Source organism: Hemitrygon akajei, unplaced genomic scaffold, assembly GCF_048418815.1.
Source record: "Hemitrygon akajei unplaced genomic scaffold, sHemAka1.3 Scf000149, whole genome shotgun sequence".
Taxonomy (NCBI): domain Eukaryota; kingdom Metazoa; phylum Chordata; class Chondrichthyes; order Myliobatiformes; family Dasyatidae; genus Hemitrygon; species Hemitrygon akajei.
Genome location: NW_027332035.1, coordinates 219,001 through 244,191, shown reverse-complemented (window position 1 = coordinate 244,191; position 25,191 = coordinate 219,001). Strand labels below are relative to the sequence as shown.

General features: G+C 48.7%; 1 protein-coding gene across 1 annotated transcript; it reads left to right on the top strand.

Annotated features, from left to right (window-relative positions):
- Nucleotides 1–936: 936 nt before the first annotated feature.
- LOC140723948 (E3 ubiquitin-protein ligase TRIM39-like) lies at nucleotides 937–21,823 on the top strand. The gene is made up of 3 exons (XM_073038487.1): nucleotides 937–1,035; nucleotides 13,976–13,995; nucleotides 21,259–21,823. Exons 1-3 carry the CDS (start codon nucleotides 937–939, stop codon nucleotides 21,821–21,823), a joined length of 684 nt encoding a protein of 227 aa, XP_072894588.1.
- The last annotated feature ends 3,368 nt before the right edge of the window (nucleotides 21,824–25,191 follow it).

Genomic DNA, 25,191 nt, shown 5'->3' with positions numbered 1-25,191 from the left:
CTATCCTGGGCCCAACATATTGATGCAGTCACAATGAAGGCACAACGTCGGCTATATTTCATTCGGAGATTGAGGGGAATCGGTCCGTCACTAAAGACACTTGAAAATTTCTACAGATGTACTGTGGAGAGCATTCTAACTAGTTGCATCACTGCCTGGTGTGGAGAGGCCACTGCACAGGATCGGAAAATGCTGCAGAAAGTTGTAAACTCAGCCAGCTCCTTCATGGGCACTGGACTCCACAGCATCCAGGACACATTCAAAAGATGATGCCACAAAAAGGTGGCATCCATCATTAAGGACCCCCATCACCCAGGACATGACCTCTTCTCATTGCTACCATCAAGGAGGATGTACAGGGGCCTGAAGACACACTCACCGGTTCAGGAACAGCTTCTTCCCCACCATCAGATTTCTGAATAGACACAGAACCCATGAACACCCCCTCAGGATTTTTACTCTTGTTTTGCACTATATTTCAAATTTAATTTTATTAATACTTATTGTAATTTATACTTTTTATTACTATGCATTGCCGTCACAAAACAACAAATTTCACCACATGTGCCGGTGATATTAAACCTGATTCTGATACACAAACACACACAGCTGGGCTCAGACATACAACACTCCCACATTCCTCCCTTTGTGACACCCTGCTTGCTCCGTGGCCCCCGGTATGAAGCTCAAAATTGGAGAAATAACAAGTGGTCTGACTGAGACAGACACAGTCTCACAGGGTATTGACGGGGTGGGGGCAGGAATGACATTTTTCCTCACTGCGTGTCGAATAAGGGGTCACAGACTCAGAATCCGATGTCAGCTGGAAGGACTCAGATGAGGAGTGCGGAGAACCTTTGGATTTTTTCCCCGCAAGTTGTCTAAATTCAAAAGGCATATTGAAGGGCTGAGCGAAGATGGGAACGTTGCAGGAAAATGGCGCTGAGGTCAAACATCAGCCATGATCGCAGTGAGGGGCAGAACTTGCGCGAGGGGCCGAATGGCCACGCCTACTCCTTCTTCCTATTTTCCAAAGTACGAGTTTACCTTTGCGTCTTGTTCTGCCTTCAGCCTGTCCGATTGCACAGGGGAGCGGTGAGAGCACTGGAGATCCATCGGCAGCCGCTGCGGGTCAGATCCGGGCTCCCAGCAGCAGGAGACAGGTCTGAGAGGAAACTCCCGACAACAGGCCCCGATCCTCGGCAGGAAAAGACCGGGCACCCTCCGTGCAGCTGAAACATCTCACGGAATCTCCGCCACGGTAAGGATTCACCCGGCCGGTGTTGCAGCCTTTACCCGAAGTGTAGCTCCCAATCTTCGGCCTCTCCCCGGGTCCACTCGCTCTCAGCTCCAAACCTCGGACTGATCCGAACATTCAGCATCCCGCCCACTGGCACTCCTCAGCCAATGGGAGCAAGACTTCCCAGCGGTGCCGCTGATTGGCTGTGAGTGTGTCTGAGGACGGGCTGCTACCGGGAGCTGGAGATGTCAGTCACAGTCTGTTCTCAGAAACAGAGCAAGTTCCCCGAGGCTCAAAGTTCAAAGTAGATTTTATTATCAGAGTTCAGATAAGTCACCACATAAAACCCCGAGAAGCATTTTGCTGCGGAAATAAGGAGAAAATCTGCAGGATAGTAACTACAACTGGATCAGTGAAAGACCAGCCAGAGTGCAGACGACAACAAACTCTGCAAATGCAAACATAAATAAATAGCAACAAATAACAGGAACATGAAATAACCGCAGCGGCTGCCGATAGATGTCCGGAGCTCTCACCGCTCCCCTGTGCATTCTGACAGGCTGAAGACCAGGGCAGAACAAGCCGCAAAGGTAAACTCGTGGATCAGAAAATAATAAACAGGAGGTGGTGTGGCTAATCGGCCCCTTGCGCCTGCTCTGCCCTTCACTCGGAAAATAACACTACAAGACCATAAGACATAGGGGCAGAATTAGGCCATCTGGCCCATCGAGTCTGCTCCGCCATTCAATCACGGCTGATCCTATTCTTTCCTCCTCAATCCCAGTTCCTGGCCTTCTCCCCGTAACCTTTGATGTCATGTCCAGTCAATAACCTATCAATCTCTGCCTTAAATACACCCAACGAGGTAGCCTCCACAGCTGCATGTGGCAACGAATTCCACAAATTTATCTCGCTTTGTCTGAAGACATTTCTCCGATTCTCAGTTTTGAAAGGGCGCCCCTCTATCCTGAGGCTGTGCCTCTTGTCCGAGACTCTCACACCATGGGTAACATCCTTTCCACATCTACTCTGTCTACCTGTTAACATTCAAAAGGTTTCAATCAGATTCCCCTCACCATTTTGAATTCAACCGAGTACAGACCCAGAGCCATCAAACGTCCCTTTCATTCCTGGAATTATCCTTGTGAAATTCATCTGTACCCTCTCCATGTCTGACCTTTGACCTCAACATCACTTTCCTGCAATGTCCCCATCAGCGCTGAGCCCCAAAATATATCTATTGAATTTAGAAACCCTGTGGAGGAGATTCCAAAGATTCACTGCACTGGTGAGGAAATTTCTCCTCATCTCAGTCCTGCTGAGGTGAAATGTGATATTCAGTCTGTGAACCCTGGTTCCACAGCCCAGCCAGGGGAAACATCATTCCTGCCCCAACCCTGTCAATATCCTGTGAGATTGAGCCTGTCCCTTTTACTTCTCTAATTCTGAGACAGGCCCAAGACGATCAGATTCAGTCAAACCACCTCCGGTTTCACTCATTTTGTTACGATGATTGGTTGTGGGAGCATCTCAATGGACGGTAAGTGAGTGTAGTCATCCTGTGTTGTTCTCGAGCCTGATGGTTGAGGGGTAGTAACTGTTCCTGAACCTGGTGGTGCGAGTCCTGAGGCTCTTGTCCCTTCTACCTGATTTCAGCAGCGAGAAAAGAGCCTGGCCTGGGTGGTGAGCATCTCCGATGGTGGATGCTGCTCTACTCCGACAGCGTTTCATGTCGATGTGCTCAGTGGCTGGTTGGGCTCCAACCGGAGTGCACTGGGATGAATATAGTAGATTGTGTCGGTTCATCAGGAGGGCGATGAACTACTTCAATCATCGTGCCAAACCTGGGGGAGAGGGGCCCTCCCAGTCTGATCCTTGCTGCATGCCCGGAGATCACTCCCACAGCGCGCTGCCCCGAGACTACTGCAGTGGAGACGAGAGGATCCCTCCCGGTCTGATCCTTGCTGCATGCCCGGAGATCACTCCCACAGCGCGCTGCCCCGAGATTACTGCAGTGGAGACGAGAGGGCCCCTCCCAGTCTGATCCTTGCTGCATGCCCGGAGATCACTCCCACAGCGCGCTGCCCCGAGATTACTGCAGTGGAGACGAGAGGGCCCCTCCCAGTCTGATCCTTGCTGCATGCCCGGAGATCACTCCCACAGCGCGCTGCCCCGAGATTACTGCAGTGGAGACGAGAGGGCCCCTCCCAGTCTGATCCTTGCTGCATGCCCGGAGATCACTCCCACAGCGCGCTGCCCCGAGATTACTGCAGTGGAGACGAGAGGTCCCCTTCCAGTCTGATCCTTGCTGCATGCCCGGAGATCACTCCCACAGCGCGCTGCCCCGAGATTACTGCCGTGGAGACGAGACGGTCACTCACCTCTTTGCGGACTGTGGGCTGGCGAAGATCTGTGGAGAAAGATGCAAGGGCCTGTGCCACAGCAGCTGCGTGACAGAAGGCTCACTGATCCTCAGGCTGTTCCCAGGATGCACAGGAAAACGGACAGCGAGTGCTGCTGGAAGATCATCAACTCGGGGAAAGACGCTCGAAACTTGTTGGCCTGCCATCACATCGAGATATCCGGAGAGCAGCGGTTCCCAACCTGGGGTCCACGGTTACTGGTATTGGTCTTTGGCATAAAAATGTTTGGGAACCCCTGTCGTTCAGGAATGCTGCCGACTGACACATTCCAGACTACAGGGACACCATTGGGACTACAAGGATTCTCTACACTGGACAGGGAGTGACCGGGTTGGCTGAGGAAGCCTCGCAGTTATTGTAGTAGTGAACCACCCCAGGGGGGACACATGGCTTCTCCTTTCAGCGCAGGACTTCAATCGTCTTCCAGGGGAAGGTCCTTCCGACCGCAGGGATGAGGCCTTTGGAGATTCAGCTGATGTTTTTGTCGCACTGGGTTTTTACGGGATGGGGTTGTTCACACACTAAACATAGAAATGGTCAGAATTTCCACTGAACACATCCAGCAAAACCATGTTGATTCCCGGAGCAAACACGAGGAAATATGCTGATGCTGGAAATTCAAACAACACACACAAAATGCTGGTGGAACACAGCAGGCCAGGCAGCATCAATAGGGAGAAGCACTGTCGACGTTTCGGGCCGAGACCCTTCATCAGGACTAACTGAAAGGAGAGATAGTAAGAGATTTGAAAGTAGGAGGGGAAGGGGGAAATGCGAAATGATAGGAGAAGACCGGAGGGGGTAGGGTGAAGCTAAGAGCTGGAAAGGTGATTGGCAAAAGGGATACAGAGCTGGAGAAGGGAAAGGATTATGGGACGGGAGGCCTAGGGAGAAAGAAAGGGGGAGGGGATCACCAGAGGGAGATGGAGAACAGGCAGTGATGGGGGGAGAGAGAGAAAAACAAAGACAAACAACTAAATATGTCAGTGATGGGGTAAGAAGGGGAGGAGGGACAGTAACAGAAGTGAGAGAAGTCAATGCTCATGCCATCAGGTTGGAGGCTACCCAGGTGTTGTTGTTCCAACCTGAATGTGGCTTCATCTTGACAGTAGAGGAGTCCATGGATAGACATATCAGAATGGGAATGGGACGTGGAATTAAAATGTGTGGCCACTGGGAGATCCTGCTTTCTCTGGCGTACAGAGCGTAGGTGTTCAGCGAAACGGTCTCCCAGTCTGCGTCGGGTCTCACCAATATATAAAAGGCCACAACGGGAGCACCGGATGCAGTATACCACACCAGCTGTCCTGATGAAGGGGATCGGCCCGAAACGTCGACAGTGCTTCTCCCTACAGATGCTGCCTGGCCTGCTGTGTTCCACCAGCATTGTGTGTGTGTTGTTTGATTCCCCGAGTCTGCAGCGCGCGTAGTGGACAATCGCGGTACTGCAGGGGATCAGCAGCTCCCCGAAAGTGAAAGCATTCTGAATCAGGAAGTGCTGGGAGTTAACATGGCTTCGAAAGGAGAGACCGAGAGTTTGAGCGAGGAGGTAATTTGTCCCGTCTGCTTGGATTTCTTCACCGATCCGGTTATACTGGAGTGCGGACACAACTTCTGTCGCTCTTGTATCACACGGTGTTGGGAAAGGGAGGAGAGAAACTCCTGCCCGGAATGTAGAGAGGTGTTTGCTGACCGCACCCTCAGGGTCAATCGGGCCTTAGCAAATCTGACACAAAAAGTTCGGAATCTAAGCCTGAACCCGAAAGGGAAGGAAAGTAAACGTCACTGCGAGGAACATGAGGAAGAACTGAAGCTGTTTTGTGAAACGGACAAGACACTGATCTGTCTGGTCTGTGCAGTGGCGGAGGAACACAGAGAGCACCGCTTCAAGCCGATTAAAGAAGCTGTTAAACTATACAAGGTAAAAACTAACGTTAGTTTAATACTTAAAATATTTCCTTTGTCCTACATATCATCACACGAGCCTCTATAACCAACACATCATTCTCTGCAACTTCCGCCTTCTCCAACGGGATTCTAGCATCTCTCCGTCCCACAGCCCACCTCCTCACCCCGCAAGTCTCCGCTCTCGATACGGATCGCTCCCCGTACTGTATCGCCCTGATCCACTCGCTCCTCCCCACTGATCTCCCTCCGGGCACCGACACCTGCAAGCGGGACAAGTGCTACACCTGACTCCTAACCTCCTCCCTCGTCACCATTCAGGGCCGCAAACAGCCCAGTTCATCCCGTTTCTTCCATGGTCGATTGTCCTCTCGAATTAGATTCCTTCTTCTCCAGCTCTTTACCTCTTCCACCTGTCCCCTCTCAGCTTCTCACTTCATCACCCTCCCCCACGTTCCCCCTCACGTTGTCTCTCACCCGTCACCTGTAAGCTGGTTCTCGTCCCCAACCTTTTTATTCTGGCTTCTGTCCCATTCTTACCCAGTCCTAATAAAGGGTCTCATTCCGAAACACCGACTGTTTATTTCCCCTGAATAGATGCTGCCTGACTCACTGAGTTCCTCCGGCATTTTGTGTGATAATCGGGTTTGATCACCTGTTTCTTTTGATGCATCTTTGTTTCTATTTCCTTCACTCTCTGACTTCCAGGATCAGCTAAAATCTTCCTTAGACTCTCTCACAAAAAAGAAATCAGACTTCCAGGAAAAGGAGCAGCAACAGAAAGAGAAGATTTCCGGAGTTCGGGTGAGGCTTCCTGAGCGGAATTTCTGATATTACTGTCGAGTTTTGCTCCATTTAATGCAGAATAGCCGAGTATCGCAGCTCCAGTGACCTGGGTTCGATCCTGACCTCTGCTGCTGTCTGTGTGGAGTTTGCATGCTCTCCCTGTGACCACGAGAGATTCCGACACAACTCAAGGACATGCTGGATGAATGGCTAATTACCATTAACCCTGTAAAGGTGGGGAGGGTGTGTGTGAATCAGATGGGAGTTTATAGGTCAATAAGTGAGAATAGGTTTCAGGAAAACGTGAGGGAATGGTGTTGACGGGAATGCACTCAGAAGTAGCATGGACTCTAACAGACCGAACTTAATGACAAAAGGAAACAGAGCACAGCAATGCAGTATATTAATCTTCACCTTTCATTCGACAGGAACAGTCACACAGCGTTCAGTCCCACATCACATCCCAGTTTGCTGAACTGCGCCAGATTATCACTGAGAAAGAGCAGAGCTTACTCAGGGATCTCAGGGAAGAAGAGAAGAGGATTCTCAATCCAATGGAGAAAAATCTTCGGGAGATTCAAGAGAATATAAGGTTTATTCAGGAGGAAATCTCAAAGTTAAAGGAACAGATGGATCAAAAAGACAGTGTGATGTTTCTCAAGGTGAGGGATTATATTTCAATTTGTTTCTGTCAAAGGGCACTAAATGAACAGTGGTATATTTGAAATAAACACAGCACAGCGGTCAATTCTAACAAATCAATTGCCGCTGCTGGCGACCTCACACAAGTTGTTATATTTGCATGATGCGCCCTCCCATCACTCCAATAATGACATTTCAAAATGTCCAAGATACGCTTTCAGTCCTTCATTAGCAAAATACAATCTTGAAGCGATGAAACTTCAGGGTAATTCATTGTAAAGTAAGCTGCAACACAGCGGTCAAGAACAGAATGACATCCGCCCGACCCCAGCTCAAAACTGCCCAGAACAAAGTACAGATACGTAACTTTTTCCCTTCGCTTTTACCATGCCTGGGTTGTTGTTGTCCTATAATAATAAGATTACTAAGGGATTGGACACGCTGGAGGCAGGAAGCATGTTCCCGCTGATGGGTGAGTCCAGAATTAGAGGCCACAGTTTAAGAATAAGGGTAGGCCATTTAGAACAGTGATGCGGAAAAACTGTTTCAACAAAGTAACAAGGACTCTTCTTCCAACGGCATCCTGAGTCACTTCCCTTGTCCCGCTCTGCTACTCCTGCCAAAAGACCCCAAACCAGACTACAGTCCGTCACAAATCTCTCTCCGCCCAGCTCTCTCTAGAGTGGTGGATATGTGGAATGCTCTGCTCCAGAAGGCAGTGGAGGCCAAGTCTCTGGATGTTTTCAAGAGAGTTAGATAGAGCTCTTATAGATAGCGGGGTCAAGGGATATGGGGAGAAGGCAGGAACGGGATACTGATGGTGGATGATCAGCCATGATCACATTGAACGGCGGTGTTGGCTAGAAGGGCCGAATGGCCTACACCTGCACCTATTGTCTATTGTCCCAAAACTGGACTTCCACAACTTCTGTACATCCCAGGACAGAATGCAAATTTCTCTGAAATTATTTACTCTGATCATAACACAGAGCTCCTGACTGTGTCCTTAATTCTACATTAAATACCCTCTAAAACTCTCGTTAACTCCCAGTTCCAGTCACAGGCTGTGAGTGTGTCTGGTGCGGTTGGTGTGAGGGTCTCTCTGTCAATCAGTGAGAACAAAGAATTTGACCCACACATCAGACTTATCTTCTGTATCTGGTTTCCATCAGATTAGGGAAACTATTACTGTCTCTTTACTTTTACAGATAACATTCAAATAAACGTTCAACTGTTCAAAACATAACCAGGTCATTCGGCCCATTTTCTCCTCTCAATTTCCCTGCTTCACAATCCTCCACCCACCTACTCACCACAACCAGCAACAGTGCCCCGAACTCCCTGGTCCCTCACGTGTTTATCCAGCCTCCCCATTACATTCAATCTCTGCTGTTCCATTTCAGCCACTCCTGTGGCAGCGAGTTCCACACCCTCGTCACTAAATTTCTTGTGGAATTTGTTAAAATCCATCTGGAATTACATCTCCCCACAAGTCTCCCCATAAATAGAGGTACTTCCTCCACCTGCACACAATCACATACATCACTGATCTTAAATTCCTCCATCCTATCAGCCTGATGTCATATCCAGATGATAATGCACAGCCTGTCCTGTCTTCCCTGTAAGTTTCATCCTCTCAGAAATGGTCTGACATTCAGAAACTTTCCTTGTAAGTTACCCCGTGGTTCTGTATTGTCCGTGTGTGTGAGTGATTGCGGGAGTGGGAATTTTCAACACCTTGTAATGATTTGGATGAAATTCAGGATGTGGACAGTAAGTCCAGGTCTAATTGGATTTGTGTTTTATTTATTTCAGGAGGAAGCTCGTCGGAACAGAAGGTAGGACAGGCTCTTTACTGAAACCCTGAATGGATTTGTAAAATAGTTCAGAATAGCAATTTATAACCAGCAGTTTAATATTTACAGGATTAATGATGATATCCAGGAATTGTCAGTGACAGATGAGACCCTACCGGTTGAAAAATTTGATCACCTCTATTTGTTGAACACAGTGCTGAGAGAAACGCTTGATGCTATTAATCGAGGTAAAACTTACAAAGATTCATTTCCCCTTGTTTATGAAGCTCAATTTAGTTCCAATTTGAGGCAAAGATTGTCTGTAATACTGGGCTGAAGGGGAACTTAAGTTTATTTCACATTAACCCCACCGACAGGGAGGCATCACTGTCAAATGGTCAGCTGGAGATGTCAGACCCCTGAACACACCAGCACAGGGTCACAATACAACCAATACACGGGAGTGACAGATGAACCACCCTGTCCTGATCCCAGGCAAATGCACTAACACACCAGGACATGAGTTAGGATCTACCAGAGGAACTGGGAATTAAATACTGACGTTAATATTATAAGGAATAAAAATGAGTATCAGTGTGGTGACAGGGATTGTCAGGAAAATACACAAGTCCTTCATGTGCCCTGTGAGTGCAGACTCTGACTGACACAGGTCTTCCCCCTTCCGGATCAGCATCTCTCACTGTTGTCAGAGGCAGAAGAGGGGAGTGGTCGTGATCGGGGACTGAATCGTCAGGGGAACAGACAGGAGAATCTATTGATGTGAACGGGACACCCGAATGGTATGTTGCCTCCTGCGTGCCAGGGTCAGGGATGCCTCGAATCGTGTCCGCAGCATTTTAGAGAGGGAGGGAAAAGAGCCAGATATTTTGGTAAATTTGTGACAATGACATTGGAAGTAAAAGCAAAGAGGTCCTGATAATAGAATTTGGAGAGCTTGGTAGAAAGCTCAGAAGCAGTACCCCCAGGGTTGTAATTTCTGGATTGCTGCCTGTGCCACGTGCTGGTGAGGGTAGAAACAGGATAATTTGACAGATAAACATGGCTGAGAAGATGGTGCTGGGGACAGGGATTCAGGTTCTTGGATCATTGGGATCTCATCTGGTGGAGGAATGACCTGCTCAGAAGGGATGGGTCGCACCTCAACCTGAGGGAGAACAATATTCTCACAGAGAGGTTTGATAGAGCTGTCGGAGAGGGTTTAAACTAATTTGGTGGGGTGGGGGGTTGGAAGTGGAATGAAGGGATAGGACTGCTGGTAAAAATGCAAAGATATCGTGCAGTCAGACTGTCAGATAGGGCGGACAGATGAGAGGAGAAAATTGCAGCCAGCAGAGTGAGTATCAGTGCATTAGAGATGCAGAATTAAAAAGGGTAGCAGATACAGTACACAAAGTGTTATATCTCAATGCATGGAGTATGAGAAATAAGGTGGATGATCTTGTTGCACTATTACCGATTGTCAGTATGATGTTGTGGCCATCACGGAATCGTGGCTGAAGGATGGTTGTAGTTGGGAGCTGAATGTTCACGGTTACACAATGTATCGGTGGTATAGGAAGGTCGGGTGAGGGGGTGTCGTGGCTCTGCAGGTAAATCAGCAGCTAGATGTGACATAGGATTGGAAGATGTTGAATCCTTGTGGGCTGAGGTAAGGAACTGCAAAAGTAAAAATGACACTGACACCAGTCATATACAGGCCTCCCAACAGTCAGTGGGTTGAGGCCCACAGATTACAGCTGGAAATAGAAAAGGCTGATGAAAAGGATAATGTTATGATCATCATGGGAGATTTCAACATGCAGGGCAATTGGGAAAATCAGGTTGGTAAAGGATCTCAAGAGAGTGAGTTTGTTGAATGCAATGTGATGGCTTTCTAGAGCAGTTTGTCGTTGAGCCTACTTGGGGAATAGCTCTACTGGATTGGGTGTTATGTATTGAGCCAGAGGTGAGTAGTTAAAAGAAAACTTAGGAAGCAGTGCTCACAACATGACTGAGTTCAACTTGAAATTTGATAAGGAGACAGTAAAGCCTGATATTGTAGCATTTCAGAGGAGTAAAAGAAATTACAGTGGTCTGAGAGAGGAGTTGGCCAAAGCAAATTGGAAGGAGATGCTGGCAGGGATGAGAGCAGAACAGAAATGGTGTCAGTTTCTGGGAAAATGAGGAAGGTGAAGGATAGATGTATTCCAAAAATAAATAAATACTCAAATGGCAAAATAGTAAAACCGCGGCTGACAAGGGAAGACAAGTTAATGTAAAGGCAAAAGAGAGGGAATACAACTAAACACGAAATTAGCAGGAAGACGGAGGATTGGGAAGCTTTTAAATATCTACAGAGAGGAACTGAAAGAATGATTGGGATGAAAAAAATAAACAAGAAATAGATTTGAATTGACTTTATTACTTACATCCTTCATATACCTGAGGACTAAAATTCTTTATGTTACATCTCCGTCTAAATGTGCAATTTGCAATTTATAGTAATTTATGATGAATAATATGTACAACAGGCTGGTTAATATAACATAGAAATTCAGTTGTGTCCACATGAGTTAATCAGTTTGATGGCCTGGTTGAAGAAGCTGTCCCGGAGACTGTTGCTCCTGGCTTTTAATCTGTGGTTTAGAATAGCATTCAATCCAAGAGCAGGGATGTGATGATGAGGCTTTATAAGGCACTGGTGAAGCCTCACCTTGAGTATTGTGAACAGTTTTGGGCTCCTCATCTAAGAAAAGATGTGCTGGCATTGCAGAAGGTTCATTTCATAAGGATGATTCCAGGAATGAAAGGGTTATCATACGAGGAACGTTTGATAGCTCTGTGTCTGTACTCGCTGGAATTTAGAAAGATGAGGGGGAATCTCATTGAAACTTTTCGAATGTTGAAAGTCCTAGACAGAGTAGATGTGGAAAGGATGTTTCCCATGGTGGTGGAGTTTAGGAAAAGAGGGCACAGCCTCAAGACAAAGGGGTGTCTATTTAAAACAGATGCAGAGAAATTTGAGCCAGTGGCTGGTGAATTTGTGGAACTTGTTGTGTGTATTTAAGGCAGAGCTTGATAGGTTCTAGATTGGACACAGTATCAAAGGTTACGCGGAGAAGACCAGGTAGTGGGGCTGAGGAGGAAAAAAAAGGATCAGCCATGATTGAATGGCGGAGCAGACTCGATAGGCAAATGGCCTAATTCTGCTCCTATGTCTTATGGTGATCAGATCACTACATTGAAGCATTGTGAGAATGAGCTCGGACACACCAACACGCATTGACATGGGTCAAGATTTCATCTCGGGAGAAGCACACACAGCATAACCGGCCTGGCAAAGCTCCCTCACACACATACACAGGAAGGACTGGCAGATTGTAGTCAGAACCTCAGCAATGTACGTTGTTATTTCCCTCAGTAACCTGGAAACCAATCTCTTCAGAGACAGTCATTTATTCATTTAAACAACTCAACACACCAGACATGTGATGACACAGTGTAACATAAAAATTCTTAAATGTGTACACTCTCCTTCAATGTGTATACACACTACACGGATATTTACCACAATCAACACACACACACACACACACACACACACACACACACACACACACACACACACAAACACACACACACACAAACACACACACACACACACACACACACACAAACGCACACACACACACACACACACACACACACACACACACACACACACACACACACACACACACACACACACACACACAATCAGAGAGTAACACACGGCCACAGAAATAGGCACAAATTCCCATTTAGGATTGAAATCTGCCGTCCTTACCCAGTCTGTCTGTTCTGTGTCACTGAGCTGCCCTCTGACGTGACGTCACATCAACACTTCACAGACAGACTCCGGGGTGAGATTCCTCAGGAGGATGATCTGGGAGGGTTTGATGGATGTTGAACTCACGGCCCACTTCATCAATCTGCAAGATTAAGATGTCTTCTTGAGCATGGCCCATTTGAGTGTGTTTGACCCCCCCCATCCCTCTAACCATTTCCCATCTGTGTACCTGCACAAATTTATTTTAAAATATTTTATTTTTACCTGTTTCTACAGCGTCTGAGGGCAAATTCCATTTACCAACCTCCCTCTCTATGAGAATGTTACCCGATAGACCACTCAGAAAAATTTCCCGTCTCACTTTCAATCTGAGGCCTTTGGTTCTGTACTCACATTTCTTGGAAAAAAAAAACCTTTATTTAAGCTCCTTATCAGTTATTTACCTCAATAAGGGGTCATACCTGAACATCCTACACTACAACTGAATAGCCGAAGCTTATCCACTCTCTGCTTTTAACCCAAGCCCCCAGTCATGGTAACATCCTCCTGAAGCCTCCTGTCCAGTGTAATGACATCCTCCCCATATTCGGGAACCGGAAATGCAGACAATGCTCCAAGTGTGGCCTATCATCGACATCGAAGGCCTTGCTGAATTTCATGTGGATAGTGTGGAATAGGCTGATGAATACAGGACTGAAGGTGTTTTTTTAGATTGGGACAAGAAGGGCGGCGTGGGAGCTAAATTCTGAAGGAAGGCAGTTTTTTAAAAAAAGTTCGGGTACAAGAACGGCGAGACTGCGCAGGACAGCGCAGAGAGTTTAAAAAGATGACCACCCTATACAGCGGGCAGCGGAGTGGGTGGCAGCAGAGTGTAGGGCTTTGGCTCAACGGGCTTAGGCGGTAACGGGAAGAGGCGAGAGCGAGGCACCGACTCTTTTTCTCCCCTTGGCAAATCGGCCTGGACGGACGGGGGAACAGCAGGGCACATTAGCTAACGGTTTAAAAAGTTCGTGTGTTTGGCGAAGTAAGTGGGTGAGTAGACCTATCTTTCTTTGTTTCATTCCTGTAGAATTAGGTAGCATGTCTGCAGAGTTAGTGCTTTGTTCAGGGTGTCAGATGTGGGAATCCTGGGAGACCTCCAGCCTCCCTGATAGCCACATCTGCACCAGGTGAACCGAGATTCAGCTCCTCGGAGACCGTGTTAGGGATCTGGAGCTGCAGCTTGATGACCTACTGCTTATTAGAGAAAATGAAGAGGTGATAGACAGGAGCTACAGGGAGGTAGTCATCCCTAGGCTACAGGGGTAAGAAAACTGGGTGACTGTTAGGAGAGGGAAGAGAAATGCCCGGATAGTGGAGAGCACCCCTGTGGCTGCCCCCCTCAGCAACAAGTATATCGTTTCGGATGCTGTCGAGGGGGATGACCTGACAGGGGACGGCCACGGTGACCGGGTCTCTGGCACTGAGCCTGGCGCTGTTGTGCAGGAGGGAAGGAGGGAGGAGGAATGCGGTAGTCATAGGGGATTCCATAGTCAGGTGAACAAACAGGAGATTCTGTGAGCCTGGTAGAGATACCCGTATGGTGTGCTGCCTCCCAGGTGCCAGAGTACGGGTTACACCTGAACCCGAAGGGGATCAATATCATAGCGGGAATGTTTAATAGAGCTGTTAGGGAGGGTTTAAACTAATTTGGCAGGGGGATGGGAAACTGGAATGATAGAGCGGAGGAGGGGGAAAACAGAAATAAATCTCAGATAGTGAGCAGTCAAGATGTCAGGAAGGACAGGCAGGTGATGGAGCAAATTTGCAGCCAATGGGATGAGTTGCAGTGCAATCAAAACAAAAAGTACCAAATACTGGACTTAAGGTGTTATACTTAAATACACACAGCATAAGGAATAAGGTGGATGATCTTGTCATACAGTTACAGATTGGCAAGTATAATTTTGTGGCCATCACTGAGACGTGGCTAAAGGATGCATGTCTCTGAGAGCTGAACGTCCAAGGATACACGGTGTATCGGAAGGACAGGCAGGTAGGCAGAGGGGGTGGCGTGGCTTTATTGGCAAGAAATGATAATAAATCATTAGATAGAGGTGACATAGGATCGGAAGGTGCAGAATCTTTATGGGTTGAGCTAAGAAATCACAGGGGTAAAAGGACCCTGATGGCAGTTATCTACAGGCCTCCTAACAGCTGCAGTGAGGTGGACTACAAATTACAGCAGGAAATAGAAAAGGCTTGCCAGAAGGGCAGTGTTATGATAATTGTGGGGGATTTTAACATGCGAGTGGATTGGGAAAATCAGGTCGACACTGGATCTCAAGAGAGAGAATTTGTAGAATGTCTACGAGATGGCTTTTCAGAACAGCTTGTTGTTGAGCCCACTAGGGGATCAGAGCTACTGGATTGGATATTGTGTAATGACCCAGAGGTGATTAGAGAGATTGAGGTGAAGGAGCTGTTAGGAGACAGTGATCTTAACATGATTGAGTTCACTGTGAAATTTGAGAAAGAGAAGCTGAAATCCGATGTGTCGGTATTTCAGTGGAGTAAAGGAAGTTACAGTGGCACGAGAGAGGAACTGGCCAAATTTGACTGGAAAGGGACACTAGCGGGAGGACAGCAGAGCAGCAGTGGCTGGAGTTTATGCGAGAAGTGAGGAATGTGCAAGACAGATATATTCCAAAAAAGAAGAAATTTTCGAATGGAAAAAGGATGCGACCGTGGCTGACAAGAGAAGTGAAAGCCAAAGTAAAAGCAAAGGAGATGGCATTCAAGGAAACAAAAATTAGTGGGAAGTCAGAGGATTGGGAAGGTTTTAAAAGGTTACAAAAGGAAACTAAGAAGGCCATTAAGAGGGAAAAGATGAACTATGAAAGGAAGCTAGCAAATAATATCAGAGAAGATACTAAAAGCATTTTCAAGTATATAAAGAGTAAAAAACAGGTGAGAGTGGAGAAAGGACCAATAGAAAATGATGCTGGAGAAATTGTAATGGGAGATAAGGAGATGGCTGAGGAACTGAACGAGTAGTTGCATCAGTCCTCACTGAGGAAGATATCAGCAGTATACCGGACACTCAAGGGTGTCAGGGAAGAGAAGCGTACGCAGTCACAATTACGACAGAGAAAGTACTGAGGAAGCTGAATAGTCTAAGGGTAGATAAATCTCCAGGACCAGATGGAATGCACCCTTGTGTTTTGAAGGAAGTAGCTGTGGAGATCGCGGAGGCATTAGCAATGATCTTTCAAAAGTCAATAGACCCTGGCATGGTTCCGGAGGAGTGGAAGATTGTAAATGCCACTCTGGTATTTAAGAAAGGGGCAAGGAAGCAAAATGTAAATTATAGACCTGTTAGCTTGAGAAATGGTTGGGAGGTTTCTGGAGTCAATTGTCAAGGATGAGGTTACGGAGTCATATGACAAGATAGGCCGAACTCAGCATGGTTTCCTTAAAGGAAAATCCTGCCTGACAAACAAGATAAGAGCCCATGGAATTACGGGAAATTTACATATGTGGATAGATCGTTGGCGGATTGGCAGGAAACAGAGAGTGGGAATAAAGGATCCTATTCTGGTTGTCTGCCGGTTACCAGTGGTGTTCCACAGGGGTCCTTGTTGGGGCCGTTTCTTTTTACGTTGTATATCAACGATTTGGATTATGGAATAGATGGCTTTGTGGCTAAGTTTGCTGATGATACAAAGATAGGTGGAGGGGACGGTAGTGCTGAGGAAACGGAGAGTCTGCAGAGAGACTTGGATAGATTAGGAGAATGGTCAAAGAAGTGGCAAATGAAATACAATGTTGAAAAGTGTATGGTCATGCACGTTAGTAGAAGAAATAAACGGGCTGACTATTATTTAAATGGAGAGAGAATTCAAAATTCTGAGATGTGTTACGAACCCCGTAACTGGGTCACTTACCAGCAAAGATAGAGAGGTCGGTTGAAGTCTGATGGTACTATTTTTAACAGTATTTATTGGTAAAAATACACAAAAATAATATCAATGCAAACATACAGATAATATACGTCGTCAATACTAAATCCAAAAGTGCGGGTATAATAATAATCAATAAGAAATAACTATCGTTGTCTAGGGGATAATGTATTGTCCGATGGAAATATAAAAGTCACTCAGTTCATGCAGGCTTCAGCATTTGGTTGGAGTCAAGAGAGAGTTTTTAGAAACTTGCCAGCTTTTCCTTTTTATGATGCCGATCCTTCGAAATTTCGTTGGTGGCCTCTTCTTTAGCGAAGCCGTTCTTCCGTGGTAAGGCCCCAATCCCAGGCAACGGGAAAGGACGCACGCGAGCCCTCCACCGGCTGTCGCTATTAAACGCTGTCACGGGATTTCTAACATTTCTCCTGGAGCATCTCAAGGGGTTGTTTCCCAGACCCGCTTTTATCCTTACTCAGATGTCAATCAGGTTGGGATGATGCAATCCCTCAATCAGCCCACTCCGGTCATTCCCTGAGGGCTTCAATGAATAGTACAGTACTCAATACACAATTCCGTCTCCAAGAGACAATGGCCGTTATCCGTGGCTTAGTCTTGCTGAGGGGCCAGGACACATTGCAAAAACCTTGAGGATTCTCTCTCATTTCCTGGGTCCCAGACCCGAATTAAAAGCCATCTTGCGATTCTCAAGAAGGAGGGGACGAATTTGTACCCTTCGGCCCGTGAGAGTTGTTGCACATTCGGAACAGATGCAATGGGACTTGGGAGTGCTCATGCAGGATACCCTTAAGGTTAACCTCCAGGTTGAGTCGGTGGTGAAGAAGGCGAATGCAATGTTGGCATTCATTTCTAGAGGAATAGAGTATAGGAGCAGGGATGTGATGTTGAGGCTGTATAAGGCACTGGTAAGACCTCACTTGAAATACTGTGTGCAGTTTTGGGCTCCTTATTTAAGAAAGGATGTTCTGACATTGGAGAGGGTTCAGAGAAGATTCGCTAAAATGATTCCGGGAATGAGAGGGTTAACATATGAAAAACATTTGACCGTTCTTGGACTGTACTCCTTGGAGTTTAGAAGAATGAGGGGGAACTTCACAGAAATATTTCGAATGTTAAAATGCATGGACAGAGTGGTTGTGGCAAAGTTGTTTCCCATGGTGGGGGAGTCTAGTACGAGAGGACATGACTTAAGGATTGAAGGGCGACCATTCAGAACGGAGATGTGAAGAAATTTTTTTAGCCAGAGGGTGGTGAATCTGTGAATTTCTTGCGGCAGTGGAGGCCAGGTCATTGGGTGTATTTAAGGCAGAGATTGATAGGTATGTGAGTAGCCAGGGCATCAAAGGTCATGGTGAGAAGGTGGGGGAGTGGGAATAAATGGGAGAATTGATCAGCTGATGATAAAATGTCGGAGCGGATTCGAAGGGCCGAGTGGCCGGCTTCTGATGCTTTGTCTTATGGTCTTATTTGAATGCACCAGTATACAGAATGAGGATCTTGTAGCACAGGTAGAGTTTGGCAGGTACAAACTTAGGCAGGTACGACTTTGGTCGAAGGAATAAAAGCAGAGACAATTCTGTAAACAGGGCGAAAACTGAAAAATCAGAGGTGCAAAGGGACATGGGTGTCCTTGTGCAGGATTCCCTGAAGGTTAACTTGCAGTTTGTGTCAGTGGTAAGATTGGCAAACTCAATGTTTGCTTTCACTTCGAGAGGATTAGAATACAAGAACAAAGATGTAAATCTGAGGTTTTATAAGGAATTGGTCAGACCACACTTGGAGTATCGTGAGCAGTTTTGGGTCCCTTCTATTGGAAGACGTACTGGCATTGGAGAGGGTCCAGAAGATTCACAAGAATGATTCCGGGAATGAAAAAATTAACTTATGAGGACTGTCTGATGGTTCTGGGCCTGTACTCACGGGAGTTTAGAGGAATGTCTGATTTATTATCTCCATCAACCCTATTCTCCCGCCTCCTCCCCATAACATTGGAGACACTGACCAATCAAGAAGTTTACTTATTAACTTCTGCTTTAAAAATCAAACATGAGAAACTCTGCAGATGCTGGTAATCCAAGCTAAACAGGTCCTGATGAATGGTCTCGCCAGATCTCTCTGACACCTGTCGGGAGAGAGTTGATGTTGGGAGGATGTGGGTGGGTCGAGAACGGTAAGCACAGCCTCCGACTATAGGGATGTCCATTTAGGACAGAGATGAGCAGGAATTCCTTTATCCACAGGATAGTGAATCTGCCACATGCAGCTGTGGAGGCCAAATAATTGAGTATATTTAAAGCAGAGTAACACACACAAATTGTTGGGGGAACAGCAGGCCGGGAAGTTTCTATGGAAAAGAGTAAACAGTCCACGGTTCAGACTGAAACACTTCATCAGGACCTGTGTTGCTTAAGGGTTCCTGCAAATTCATCCCCTGTCCTAATGAGGGGCTGCGGGGGATGGGGTTGTGGGAAAGGGGACAAAGTCATCCTCATCTGCCATCTTTGCCCCCTCTCGCTTCTCATTACGTCTACACACACAGTTCACCCACGGGGTTTCCACCCCTCCCCCTCCTGGTTCAATCTGCCATTCATTTCTCCCCTACTGGTTCCCATTATCACCTCCTTTACTGTCACAAACCATCACACTCCCCCACTTCACACTCACAAATGAATGTGAACATTGTATGACGGGCCTGTTCCTGTGCTGTACTGCTCTATGTTCTCTGTTCCCAGCTTCGAAGAATGAGAGGAGATCTCATGGAAACACAAAATTCTTTCAGGGGTCAACAGGCAGGAGTGAGGGAGGATGTTTCCCCTGTCTGAGGAGTCAAGGGCCAGGGGTCTCTCTGCTCTCCGTCCAGCGGAAATCCTCCCCGATCCCCGGGGCCGCACCGCCCGAGTCTCCCCCCGATCCCCGGGGCCGCGCTGCCCGAGTCTCCCCCCGATCCCCGGGGCCGCGCTGCCCGAGTCTCCCCCCGATCCCCGGGGCCGCGCTGCCCGAGTCTCCCCCCGATCCCCGGGGCCGTGCTGCCCGAGTCTCCCCCCGATGCCCGGGGCCGCGCCGCCCGAGTCTCCCCCCGATCCCCGGGGCCGCGCTGTCCGAGTCTCTCTCCGATCCCCGGGGCCGCGCTGTCCGAGTCTCTCTCCGATCCCCGGGTCCGCGCTGCCCGAGTCTCCCCCCGATCCCCGGGGCCGTGCTGCCCGAGTCTCCCCCCGATGCCCGGGGCCGCGCCGCCCGAGTCTCCCCCCGATCCCCGGGGCCGCGCTGCCCGAGTCTCCCCCCCCGATCCCCGGGGCCGCGCTGCCCGAGTCTCCCCCCGATCCCCGGGGCCGCGCTGTTCGAGTCTCCCCCCGATCCCCGGGGCCGCGCTGCCCGAGTCTCCCCCCCGATCCCCGGGGCACCGCTGTCCGAGTCTCCCCCCCCGATCCCCGGGGCCGCGCTGCCCGAGTCTCCCCCCGATCCCCGGGGCCGCGCTGCCCGAGTCTCCCCCCGATCCCCGGGGCCGCGCTGTTCGAGTCTCCCCCCCGATCCCCGGGGCCGCGCTGCCCGAGTCTCCCCACCCGATCCCCGGGGCCGCGCTGCCCGAGTCTCCCCCCGATCCCCGGGGCCGCGCTGTTCGAGTCTCCCCCCGATCTCCGGGGCCGCGCTGCCCGAGTCTCCCCCCCCGATCCCCGGGGCCGCGCTGTCCGATTCTCCCCCCGATCCCAGGGGCCGCGCCGCCCAATTCTCCCCCCTGTCCCGCGGGCCGCGCCGCCCGAGTCTCCCCCGGATCCCCGGGGCCGCGCTGTCCGAGTCTCCCCCCCCCCCGATCCCCGGGGCCGCGCTGCCCGAGTCACCCCCCGATCCCCGGGGCCGCGCTGCCCGAGTCTCCTCCCCGATCCCCGGGGCCCCGCTGCCCGAGTCTCCCCCCCCCCCCCGATCCCCGGGGCCGCACTGCCCGAGTCTCCCCACGATCCCCGGGGCCGCGCTGCCCGAGTCTCCCCCACCCCCCGATCCCCGGGGCCGCGCTGTCCGAGTCTCCCCACGATCCCCGGGGCCGCGCTGCCCGAGTCTCCCCACCCCCCGATCCCCGGGGCCGCGCTGTCCGAGTCTCCCCACGATCCCCGGGGCCGCGCTGCCCGAGTCTCCCCACCCCCCGATCCCCGGGGCCCGCGCTGCCCGAGTCTCCCCCCGATCCCCGGGGCCCCGCTGCCCGATTCTCCCCCCGATCCCCGGGGCCGCGCTGCCCGATTCTCCCCCCGATCCCCGGGGCCGCGCTGCCCGATTCTCCCCCCGATCCCCGGGGCCTCGCTGCCCGAGTCTCCCCCCAACCCCGGGGCCGCCCCGCCCGAGTCTCCCCCCGATCCCCGGGGCCGCGCTGTCCGAGTCTCCCCCCGATCCCCGGGGCCGCGCTGCCCGATTCTCCCCCCGATCCCCGGGGCCGCGCTGCCCGAGTCTCACCCCGATCCCCGGGGCCGCGCTGCCCGAGTCTCCCCCCGATCCCCGGGGCCGCGCCGCCCGAGTCTCCCCCCGATCCCCGGGGCCGCGCTGTCCAAGTCTCTCCCGATCCCCGGGGCCGCGCTGCCCGAGTCTCCCCCCGATCCCCGGGGCCGCGCTGCCCGAGTCTCCCCCCGATCCCCGGGGCCGCGCTGCCCGAGTCTCCCCCCGATCCCCGGGGACTCTCTAATTCTCTGCCTCTCCCCCCAGTCTCTGTCACCCTGGATGTGGAAACGGCGGGTCCGGGTCTCGAGGTGTCTGAAGATCGGAAGAGTGTGAGATATACCGGGACCGGGAGGGATCTCCCTGACACCGGGAAGAGATTCACAGACCGGCCTTGTGTGCTGGGTTCGGAGGGATTCACATCGGGGAGACATTACTGGGAGGTGGAGGTGATGGGGAATCGGGTCTGGTGGCTGGGAGTCGCCGCAGAGTCTGTGGAGAGGAAGGGATGGTTCAGTCTGAGTCCGGAGACCGGATTCTGGGTCATCAGGCGGGATAGTGACGTATTACATCGGGATTATGACGTGATCCGTGGTCTCCCCACCCCCGAATCCCGTCTCCCTGCCGGTCCCATCCCCGGGAGGGTGGGAGTTTATCTCAGTTACGAGTGCGGGACAGTTTCATTTTACAACGCGGAGACCAAGTCCCATCTCCACACCTTCACTGGGAATAAATTCACGGGGAAACTTTATCCTTTCTTCCGGACTGGGAATCGAAACCAGTGGCTGAGAATCTGCTCCGGTTCCGCTCCGGGTCTGTAAACGGGTCGGATCCCGGGACCGGCGTCAGGAGTAAAGTCCCTGTAAATATAAATGTGCGGAGAGTGCAGCTAAATACGTGGCTAAGGAGATGGTGCAGGAGGGAGGGCTTCATGTTTCCGGACAATTGGGCTTTGTTCTCGGGAAGGTGGGGCCTGTTCCGACGGGATGGTTTACCCCTGAACTGGAGAAGGACTGACATCCTTGCGGGTAGATTTGTTAGTGCTGCTCGGGGGGTCGGGGGGGGGGGGGGGGAGGGGGAGGGGGTTAAACTAGATTTGCAGAGGGAGGGGAACCAGAGTGTTAGAGCAGATAGTGAGGTGGAGGAGGATAAATGTCATGCGAGGACTGCATGTATAGACAGAAATCAAAGGTTTGTACATCAGGTTGTAAATTAATTTTCAGAGCTTTAGAAATTGTAGAAAATAAAGATTTCAAAAAACATTTTGATGAAGAACATGACCAGAACATATGTGAAAAAGTGTAAATTCAGTTTTATACCTATCGCAATAATTGTTTATGTTAGGAAATATTTTAGATAGTCTCTCCTTTGTTAAATAGTAACAGTGAACAATTTTAAATTGAATTAAACACTGATTGGTTCATATTAAAGAAGAATTGACCATCTTCATTAACAAAGGTCATATTAAGTTCTCTCTCCCAAACTTGTTTAATCTTTAGTGATTAAGGGGATCTGTTTTTTTTTGCAGATTTATTTATTTTTATTTTCATTTATTTTGTCATGGTTGATTGATGACTTTTGAAGTTAATTAGCAAAAATTCTCTCTCTCATACACACTTACTGCAATATCTTCAGGTTAGACATTTTTTTTACAAAAAATAATTATCTAAGTTCCCATATATGCAAGAATCTGATTTGTTGGATACTATTTTGAATATGAATCCTTCAGTAAGAGAATTTGTAATTCTCATTGGTAGAATTTATAATTTATTTTTAATACATTAATACAAAAAGATAACCTCTCACCTAAGGTTTATACATGATAGAAATATTCCTTGTTTCAGACGTGATAGAGGGGGAGGGATGAAAGGGGGAGGAGTGGCATTACTAGTCAGGGAAAATATCACAGCTGTGTGTAGACAGGACAGACCAGAGGGCTTGTCTACAGAGGTCATATGGGTGGAGCTGAGGAACGGGAAAGGTGTGACCATCCTTTTCTTCTATACTTTCTCCTTGGCTTTGTAAAATTAGTGACCACACTAATCTAGGAAGAGTGGATTAGGATAATTTCTTTCTGGCAAGGATGTGTTCAGTAAGTGGACGGCCTTCAAAGGTGAAATTTTGAGAGTGCAGAGTTTGCATGTTCATACCAGGAACAGGCAAAGTTAACAGGCACAGGGAACCTTGGTTTTCAAGGGATATTGGCGATCTGGTTAAGAAAAAGAGAGAAGTGTATAGCAGGTAGAGGCAACAAAGAGCAAATGAGTTACTTGAAGAGTATAGAAAACATAAGAAAATACTAAAGAAGGAAATCAGGAAGGCAACAAGAAGACATGAGGTGGCTTTGGCAGATAATGTGAAGGAAAACCCGAAGGGTTTCTACAAGTATATTAAGAGTAAAAGGATAGTAAGGGACAAAATTGGTCCCCTAGAAGATCAGAGTGGTCGTCAATGTGTGGAGCCTTACGAGATGGGGGAGATCTTAAACAGTTTTTTTGCATCAGTATTTACTCAGGAAGCTGGCATAGTGTATGTGGAAGGAAGGGAAACAAGCAGTAGTGTCATGGAACATTTGTAGATTAAAGAGGAGGAGGTGCTTGCTGCCTTACAGCGCATAAAGGTAGATAAATCCCCCGGGCCTGACTTGATATTTCCTCGGACCTTGAGAGAGACGAGAGTAGAAATTGCAGGGGACATGACAGAAATATTTAAAATGTCCTCAGCCACGGGTGCAGTGCCGGAGGATTGGAGGGTAGTTCTTGTTATTCCGTTGTTTAAAAAAGGCTCCAATAGAAAACCAGGTAACTAAAGGCCAGTGAGCCTGACATCAGTAGTAGGTAAATTATTGTAAGATGTTCACAGAGATCGGATTTCCAAGTATTTGGACAGCCAAGGGCTGATTAAGGATAGTCAGTATGACGTTGTGCATGTTAGATCGTGTTTAATGACTCTCAAAGAGTTTCTCGAGGTGGTTACCAACTAAGTAGGTGAAGGAAAGGCTGTGGATGTTGTCTACATGAACTTTAGTAAGGCCTTTGACAAGGTCCCACATGGGAGGTTAGTTCAGAAAGTTCAGACATGAGGTATCCATGGAGAGGTTGGAGAGATTGAAAGAGTGCAGAGATTTACTAGGATGTTGCCAGGTCTTCAGGTGTTGAGTTACAGGGAAAGATTGAACAGGTTAGGACTTTATTCCTTGAAGCATAGAAGAATGAGGGGAGATTTGATAGAGGTTTACAAAATTATGTGGGGTATAGACAGTAAATGCGAGTAGGTTCTTTCCATTTAGATTAGGAAAGATAAATACGAGAGGACATGGTTTTAGGGTGAAAGGGGAAAGGTTTAGGGGGAACATTAGGAGGAACTTCTTCACTCAGAGAGTGGTGGGAGTGTGGAAAGAGCTACCATCTGATGTGGTAAATGCGGGCTCACTCTTAAGTTTTAAGAATAAATTGGATAGATACCTGGATGGGAGAGGTCTGGAGGGTTACGGACTGGGTGCAGGTCAATGGGACGAGCGGAATAAAGTTTCCGCACAGACTAGAAGCGCCAAATGGCCTGTTTTCTGTGCTGTAGTGTCTATGGTTCTGTGGAGTGAAATAAACACGAGATGAGAATTATCGATCGATTATTTTTAACTCGTTCACCGCATCCGTCAACCGAACAGAAACACCGGGGATTCAGCAGCAGTTGCGGGCGGCGGGTCCTGAGCTCCCCCGGGTCCTAAAGTCCACCCGTAATGAGACAGGTTAAATGGGACAAGTGAGTGCGGTGCTGACCAGAAAAGACAGTGACGATCGTTCATTAAGTTCATCTGCCATTTCTTTGTCCCCCATTACTACTTCACCAGCATCATTTTCCAGTGGTCTAGTATCAACTCTCATCTCCCTTTCACTCTTCATTTAACTGAAAACTAAACTTTTAGTATCTTGATTTATATTACTGGCCAGTTTGCCCTCATATTTCGTCTTGACTATTCTTATGGCTTTTTTCGTTGTCTTTTGTTGGATTTTAAGAGCATCCCAATAATCCAACATCCCACTCACCTTTGCTACCCTATATGCCATTTCCTTAGGTTTAACACAATTATTACATGCCTTTTCCAGCTCAAACTATGAATTGATTTAAAGTCAGTCCCATAATTTAATAGTTTTTTTCTGAAAACTATCTACCCTCGCAAAGATTGTAC

Excerpts from the sequence above, each read along its gene's own strand:
- LOC140723948 (XM_073038487.1), top strand. The coding sequence starts at position 937 with ATGGCGCTGAGGTCAAACATCAGCCATGATCGCAGTGAGGGGCAGAAC. Across the intron at positions 1,036-13,975 it reads CCTTCTTCCTATTTTCCAAA|TGGAGAGCACCCCTGTGGCT; the intron begins GTACGAGTTTAC and ends ATGCCCGGATAG. Across the intron at positions 13,996-21,258 it reads TGGAGAGCACCCCTGTGGCT|TCTCCCCCCAGTCTCTGTCA; the intron begins GCCCCCCTCAGC and ends TAATTCTCTGCC.